This window comes from Thalia democratica, chromosome 4 (assembly GCF_965202585.1).
Source record: "Thalia democratica chromosome 4, ktThaDemo2.hap1.1, whole genome shotgun sequence".
NCBI lineage: Eukaryota > Metazoa > Chordata > Thaliacea > Salpida > Salpidae > Thalia > Thalia democratica.
In genome coordinates this window covers 1470978-1480020 of record NC_139168.1, presented here as the reverse complement: position 1 = coordinate 1480020, position 9043 = coordinate 1470978, and the positions used below count along the sequence as shown (strand labels likewise).

Genomic DNA, 9043 nt, shown 5'->3' with positions numbered 1-9043 from the left:
GTCCTAAAAGTTTTTCATTTGACATCAAGGGCAAGATTTGAAATACAATTTTTACGAGTTTTGAAAAAAAAGTAGATAACTTACTAAAAACGTTTATTAAGCAGAAAATTAACATGTGTAAATATATTTTGTTGTGTTTTTTTGCTAAATTTTCATCTAATGAACTTAAAAGAGTTAAACATTAGCTTAATTTTTTTCTTGTGATATCTTTACATTTAGCACAAAATTATTCAAAATTTATATTTGATATTGAAACTAATTTAAAGTTTATGATGGCATATCTGCATTGATACTCTTTACTAAGTTACATAAAGTTTGTGAATGCTAGTATATTTGTACACTCAAAAATACAATTTATAAATTCAATCTGCACTTCGTATATGTCAGTTACATTAAATTATGTAATTGAAATCGGTATATCGAAAATTTCCAACTGATCAATTCCCCCACAATATTTTCTTATTTTTTTATCTGTTCCTCTATTTTTTATTAGCTATTTATTTATAATTTGTTTATTTATTACCATTACACCAAACCCTTACCCTTGGTCGGTAAGCGGTTCTCGTTTTTGACCAGGTGGGAAATGATCGCTTGTTGGAAATGAGCGGTTCCCTTCAAATCGTACCTTATGTTATTTAGAAAAAGAAACATAAACCAATGAAATTTTGATATTACTTTTAATTGTTGTAAAATGAAAGTTGCAATGAAATTAATATCTTATGAAACGATGAAAAAACCACTCAAAAGTATTTGTTCCAATGACCTTGTGTACAATAAAACCTTTTAGTTAATGTTATCGAGTCGCACACCACGGATACCTTTTAACGTCTTGATCGGGACATTAGAAACTTACATTGTTTAAAAAACTTTCCATTTAAAGCTACTATAGATAAAACTTATTGTATGAAACATTATTTTTTTAAACTTGTAAATCATAAGTTATTCGTTATGGTTTACTTAAGTAAAGATAATGTTTACTTAAATTGGTATCTAACTTAAAAATTTAGATTTTTATTGTTTTAAACACTTTCAATTGAACTCTATTTTCAAAGTATCTAATTTTATCAGTTCTTTTTAAACAGTTTCTATATACATACAAACAAACAAGTTTATAAAATAATAAAGGTAAAAACTGTTTTACATATATTTGCTTTCTATAAAAATAAACTACACATTTTTTGTAAGTTTTTTTATGATATCTTGAGCATACTTTTTTCAGTTAAGCTTAACAAACTTATTTACAGGAAATAAAACCAAGTTGAAATTTTCAGTTATACTTTATCTACACTACAGTACAAAAAATAAAAATCACAATTAAAAAGTTTCCGGAAAAATATTGAGTTTGGGATATTTGACACAGTGATTACAATTAATATCCAGCTCGTTTTGCCTCAAACTAACATCCTTCTCCAATTTTAATCCCTCTGAATCGAAAACAATGAAATTAAAATCTCGATGATTGTGGCTAGAAACCACTATCATCTTGCTGCCAATCACCACGCACTTAGAAGTGAAAAATTTCCTCTTAACCCACGGAGCTTGAAGAAGAGCAAACTTCCCGCTGAAGAGATCAAAAACCTCGCAACCTTCCCATCTACTGATCACGTACATTTTGCTGCCGATGCTTACCGAAGCGTGACCGCTTTTTCCCTCCAGCATGTCGGGCATGTCACGTGACCACTCACCTGCGCAGTGATCGTATGCTTCAACGGATGTCGGATGATCGGATCCTCCTGAGGTGACAATTCTCCCGTTGAATACGCATGACGCGGCTCCTTCCCTGGAGTGTTTGGTGTCTTCCAGTTTCCTAAAACTTTTAGTGCTGGGATCAAAAAGGACAAAGTTGGTTCCTGATAGGTCACGTTGCTGACGGTTTCTGACGATTCTTGACACTTTAGGTAGTTTTCCTCCTAAAATGTAAATCTTTCCCACCAAAGTGCAAGTTGAAAAATCATCGCAGTCTATCAAAGAATCATCGGGAAACGTTACATGCTCCCAGGATCCAGTCAAAACTGAGTAAGACAGCACCGACAAACTATCAAGTAAATCTTCGTTACCAATGAAGTACATGATCCCGTTCACGAACTCAACGGAGAACAAGTCAAAACTTTTATCTATACGTGCTATCTCAGTGAAGGACGAGTAGTTCTTATTTTCTAAATTGAACACGCGATAGGTAGGGTACTTATTGCTGCAAAGTGCCACCTCAAAATTATCCTGAGCGCAATGTCTCACTCGACAGTCGGCAGAGCTCGGGTCAAGATTCTGAACAGGTTTATCGCTGATAGCTTTTAGTATAACCCCCTTACTCTCAGCACATTTTGAAAATGTTTCAGCATCTAACAATGTATTCAGAGCAGCAGTTGATAGCAGAGGTAGACGAATTGTTTTTACCAAGCCTATTGTAAGCTTGCTTCTTGATTCTGGATCGTGTTCAATCCAACTGTTCACAGCTTTTGCTACCTCAAGCTCCGAGGTGATATTCAAGTCTGAACTGGACAAGATCCTCACAAGGACATCAAAGCTCAAACCGTCCAGCATTTTGTTTTCGGTCAAATAGCAGAACCACCTTGTTATGAAGTCGAAAGTGCACTTTTGAATTTGTTTGTTTTGGGCAATGTTGGAAAACTGATGGCAGAAACAAACGTTGTCAATATTCAGGTCAATCTTGAACGAGTCGAGCAAATGTTGCTTGGCAATGTCGAAATTGAGTAGTTTTGCCATTTTGTAAAGTTTAAAGAAATTTTCGTTTGATAACTTCATATTACCTACAAAAGTTTATTTAATTCTAATTTTATTAGTTTAATAAAAAAAACAGAAGTTAATGAAACTAGATAGAGATGCTAACTATTAAAAGTATATTCTTTATTTCTACGAAAAAACCATCATATAATTAAAAGAGAATAGAAAAAACTTTTTACCTATACAAAAAAAATCAGAGAAACTTTTCAATGCATTTTCATCAAAACCCAAAACTGCATTTCTTTTGAAACTTTTCACAACATTTTCGTCTTCGGAACTTTCGTTTTCATCGAAGTTCCTGAGAAACTCTTCACAAATTTCACGGTTCTCAGAGTTCGTGGTTTTTATTTTTTCAACACCAGGTGCGCTAGAGACTTCAATGTTGCCAGTTGTGTTTTTAAAAATTGACATTTTATATATTTATTTTAGTTCACTGTTGATAATAAGTTAGTTTTAAGTCATTTGTAAAACTTTTATATTGCAAGTTTAATATCTAAACAAAAAATTGAAAGTAAAGTATTATATTGATAAGCTTGACGATCACTGATCTAAACAAAAAAAAGAAATTAGTCTAATTACACATAGCCTAAACCGTCAAGCTTTTCTAAACCTGTGCACACTGAACTGCAAATAAAAGTTATGTTCACCTAAAAATTCTAATTTAAGAGAGCCTCTGGAGGCAGGAATACGTAAACACTTTTAATTGATTTTAAAATACGTTCTTATGCTTAGAAACAATTAACTAAACTTAATTAAACATGTAATCAAACTACATCAATTGAAAGCTGAGAGCCATATCAACTATATAAAACTAATATCAACTGAAAGACCAAATACATCAACTGATATAATAATCCGATATACTGATCAAATACATCAACTACATCAATTGTCAGCCTTATATCAACTGAAGCTGGATTTTATAACAACTTTATCATGCAGTGTTAATGCACTTTTTATTTCTACAGCGTTAATATGGATTTCCGTTTACACAATTAAACAAAGACACTTCCGTTTATCCTAGTAAATACCACGTACTCTCTAATGTTTCATCAAGTACTAAACACATACATAAAATAACTTGAACATTATTTTATTAATATTTTCTGTATTTTACATAGATGTTAAACAAATATAAAAAAGAACAAAGTCCAGTTAAATTAAAAAAAAGTATATTTTTGATATGACTAAAATGTTACTTGAAGCTGTTATTCTTCATTTCATGTACTAAATTTTGTACTTCATTAAGTTCAAGGTTGTTAAAGATTGTCACTTCTTCGTGTTAAAAAACTAAAAATTGTAAAATGAGTTATTTCAAGCATAAAAATAAAATAAAATATTTGTTATAAGTTTTTTTTAAATGACTTTATTTTAAGTTTGAACTGAATGTACACTGTTGCCACTTCTTTGGGTCAAAAATGATTTCTTTCGAGTGACTACAACTGCCCTGGGTCCCTTGAAAACTTAAACAATAAATTAAAATCAATAAAAATCTAGCTATTTAACAAAACTAGTTATATACAAACGAAAATTTTAACTCAATCAACCTTATATCATTTACATATTTGAAAAAAGTACTGAGTGTTCTAGAAATTCTTAAACTATCCTGAGCTATTTTCAAATAAACGAAAGTATTTCTAATATTGTTGAAAATATTATTATTAAAGCTCAAAAGGTTTTAAACTCAAAAAACTAGCCTAAAATTTTAGAAAAAAAATTCTAAACTCAACCTGATTACTAAAAATTCTTAACATTCTAAGGTTTAATTTTAATCTCAAAATACCTCAACTAACTTACATTATTCAAACTACAGAATAAAAATTCACTTAAATCCTTAAAATAAATAAAACCTAACAGTTTTTTATTCAAGTGTTTTAATTATTAAAAAATTTGAAGAACTATAAAAATTTGGAAACACTTGAAACAAAAAAATAATTTTCATTATTTTAGAACAAACTTTAACTAAAACACTAAAAAATAATTTCATATTTTAATTGTAGTTTTACTTAGTGTTTTCTCAATTACATATTATTATTGTACAAAACTAAAAACTATTTTTAAGTCAATTTCAAGAACTCTGCAAAAAATAACCAGTTAACAATTATTATTGTGAGTTCTTATATGTTAAACTTTCTGATAAAAGTGATAAAGTTGAAACATTATAGTAATAAAGAATAATTTAAGAATAAAGAATAGTTTAAGTCAAATTAAAAATAGTTTATGACCTTTTATAAATAAAAGTTGTGCCTTTCTTAAAACCAAAACAAAGTCAGTCTGAGTAACCAATAACAGTTTTAGCAGGGTTGCAACTTGTCATATAAAAGAAAAACTGTCCTGAGTCATCGTGAGTTTTTGAATTCTTTTATAAAATTTTCAAATATTTATTTTTCGAAATTTAGAAGAGGGTTTTAAAAATCAGTATTCAAACTAAATTAGCTAGAAAATATAAGAATATTAAACCTTAAACAAACAAATTGCATTAAAGATTTTGTTTATAAATAAAAACTTCAATGAAATTTCCAAAAAATTTGAAATAATGCTGAGTTTCCTATAATAAACAATCAAACTGTCTTTTTTTTTAATTTAAAACTAGTCTAAGTTAGCTAGAACTATAGCATTATTACAATTTATCATCAAAAGTTCAGAAAATTATTCTAACTAGCTTTACTTATCTTTAGTATATGGCAACCAAGCATGAGTTACATCAAACTAGCGTGGGTAATCTTAAGTTTATGAAAAAGAGAAAGGCAAAAAGTAAAAAATTTATATATCTAATTAGTCCTTAATATCTCAAATTATCATTATTACAATAGGAATAGTTAGATTTAATATTGAAAAACACTTTTCAAAGAAAAATCTGAATCATAAAAGCATCTGGAGGAACTAGCTAAAGTTTTGTAAGATAAAAAAAGACATCCTTAGTAAATTGTATTTTTAAGGAAAGTTTTACTGGTATGAGTGTGTGGCATCCCTGATTCATACTAAAACCTAAACTGGGTATTAACTGATTAATAACTGAGTTGATACTTTTATAAGTAAAAATATTAATCTGTGTAAAAAAAAAACAACAACTGTTTCTATAAATTAGTTTGAGACTATCCTGATTTTTGAGAAAAAAAAATACTAAACATAAGTTCAATAACTGAGAAATGTACAGTTAATTAAAAACAAATACCTTAAGACATTCAAAAGAACAAAATAAATAGAAAACTATAGATGAATTAATAAAAAGTTTTCACATTAGAAACTAGTAAATTCTCCTAGCTAAAACTTTATTTTTAAAAATACTTAACTTACCAGCATAAGATTTGCATAAAACTTCAAAATAACCCAAAACAACCATAACTTTTTACAAAACTTTCAAAATTTCAAAGTATCTTTAGTGTTTGCAACTCTATATTAAGGTATGCCTATATTTTCTATAGTTTTTATAAGTACTATTTAAACTCTACTTCCATATAAATGTACTAATAAAATAACAATTTATAATTAGAAAATATATAATTATAAATAACTTCTATTGTTTGAAATAAAATTTGTTACTTTGCATTTATATATTACTAATATGTATTTACAGAGAAAAAATTATGCACTTAAGAAGATTTTAAAACATTTATTTTTCTTTTATTTTAAATATTTTTTTTCTTTATTGTAAGTATAACACTTGATATTAAGTTAAATTATTAAAGAAACTATTTTCAGTATTATGGAATAACAGTTTCTTAGTATAAAAGTTGTAAAATACTAGTTTATTTTGTTTAAATGAAGTAAAATTGATTTATTATGCATAATATTGTAACTTAATTTAGTTACTTAATATAATAAAATATTAAGCTTTAAATTTTAATTCATTTAAATTCCTATCATGATTATCGGTTGATGAAGGACAAAACTTTCTCCATACTCAACCATGGATAATAAATGTGAGCACCTACTTTTTCTTTACTTGAAGATCTTTACTTAAATAACAGTTGAGTTTTAGCCTCAAGTAATCTTATGATTAAATTTCCTGCAACCCAAAAAAAATTCTGTGTACACTAGTGTCCACCATTGTACATTTTGACCACCACTGGTTTAAGGTTAAAGGTATTTAATTTTCAAACTTTTGTTAGATTAAATTTAAAATATTTAAAGATTTTTTATAAATACACCTAGTTAATTTCAACAGATTTGTATCATTTCATTATTATTGATACAATTTTAATAAAACTTTTTTATTATGCTTGTTAATTTTTTCAGACTAAAAAAGCATTAGCTTTGAAATTACTAATTATTTAAAAATTGCATTTTAAACCATTATTGAAGATTATAATTAGAGATTGACTTTTCAAATGTAGATCTTATAACTGAAGGAAGTACTGGATTACACTTAACAACTATAATAGTTTATCAAAAAACGATCATCAGAAAAAGTACATTGATTGAATAACAATTAAAAGCACCATTTTTTCAGTTTTGTTGATACTTTAATACTTGGTATTTAATTGTTCAAAATATAGGTTTAATCGTTTGCTAATAAAAGATCCTAGTGAAGTAACTTTACCGGAATATAAATAAAAACAAATTATACAGTAATCTTCCTTTATTCCATCAACATATGTTTCTGTGTAAGTATGTATGTTTGTTTCAGACTTAATAATTACAAATATTATATAGTTTTATAACAGTCGGATGATTTAATATTTAGTATTTTACTTATTATTAACTATTATCTGTAGAAATTATGTTATCTTAATGTAAAACATGTATACATCCACTTCATTCTATGCTTCTATTCTTTCATTACAGTAATTATTTTTTACATAACCTAGTTGAAGTGTGTTGATTGGTTAACACACAGAAACACATGTTGGTGGAATTAAGGAAGATTACTGTATAATTTGTTATTATTTACCTACTAATTATCAATTTATCAAGACTATTATCATTATTTTTAATAAAGTTAATTGTTAAGTTAAAAATTTCTTTACAGTATAGAAATGCAGATAACAAGATCAACTAGATATCATTAAAAAATAAATTACAAAAAGTATTTAGCTTATCTATTGGTGTCATAGAGAATTTAAATATGTAAAGTAGCTTTAACCTTTATTTTTTCATAAACTTGTTATTTTTATTAAGTGATTATAGAAACTATCTAAAAAAGAACTGAACAAAACAGATACTTTGAATGTATAGCTTAACTGAAAAATGTTTGAAACACGAAAATACCTATTTTAAGTTAGATATTAATTAGAGTAAATATTTAACTCCACTTAAGAAAAACATACCTACAAACTAATTGAACCACAAATTAATTTATCTATAAAACATTGTTTCATTCAGAAAATCAACTAGATTCTTAATTCTATATGTATCTAAAAGTTGAAATAAAAATTTATGGAGACATCAAGGCTTAGTTTACAAACTATATTATAACACTTATAAAAACTTGTAAAAAAACAGCAATTATGAAATGTGTTAATAGGATGTGTTTAAGATGACTAAGGCTTATTAATAAAAACTAAAGAATCAATTTACCTACTAAATAAAATTGTGATAGCTAATTTTGATTAAAAAAAGATAGCTTAAATTTAAAAAAATGTATTTGTGATTGTGAAGAAAAGTGATGAACATCAGTAAAAAAGCTTAATATACTTTTAACAGTACCATAAAAGAATTTGCTGTTAACTTGTTAATTAATTTGAATAAATAAGGCATGAATAAAAAGTTTGATATAAACTGACAAATAGTCTAACTACTAAGTCAAGTCAAGATTTTTATTTCAAAATAGAAGAGTATCAACTTAAGCTTACAAATAAAAAAAAAATTAACTTCAATAGTTTTAAAATTATCTGATAGTATACAAATCATAATTTGATAAGTTTTAAAGTTTAATGTTGCTCAAGAATGGAACAATATTAAACTTCTAAAATAAAAAGATTTAAGTATATGTTTGAAAAATAGTACTTACTACTTCTAGAATTTTTGATATACTCTATCAAGTTTTAAAAGCTATGTTAAGATATTTCTTATAAAATGAATATTTGGACTGAATATTCCTTCTGAATATTCCACCAATGCGTCGCTGATTTGTTTAAAATTTGTAGCGCTAAAGAGCATAAAAACTTATTAAATTTTTCAAAATTATTATGAAACCAGGGACAAAATGATGCGATAACATTAAAAAAGCAAACATATTGTTAATAAAAAATCTAAAACAACTCTAATATTTAAACTTAGATGTATTAAGTTAACTTGAAAAATAACTAATATAACATAAAACAGTTAGTTTTTTAATAATTTAATTAGTGTATTTATA

The 9043-nt window shown here is 26.5% G+C and overlaps 1 protein-coding gene across 1 annotated transcript; it reads right to left on the bottom strand.

Moving 5' to 3' along the window:
* Positions 1–525: 525 nt before the first annotated feature.
* LOC145834953 (kelch repeat and BTB domain-containing protein 3-like) lies at positions 526–3153 on the bottom strand. Its single transcript, XM_082942481.1, has 3 exons — positions 2946–3153; positions 1402–2768; positions 526–612 (listed from the first exon to the last, which is right to left on the bottom strand). The coding sequence occupies exons 1-3, from the start codon at positions 3151–3153 to the stop codon at positions 526–528; spliced, it is 1662 nt and encodes a 553-aa protein (XP_082798607.1).
* Between the last annotated feature and the right edge of the window lie 5890 nt (positions 3154–9043).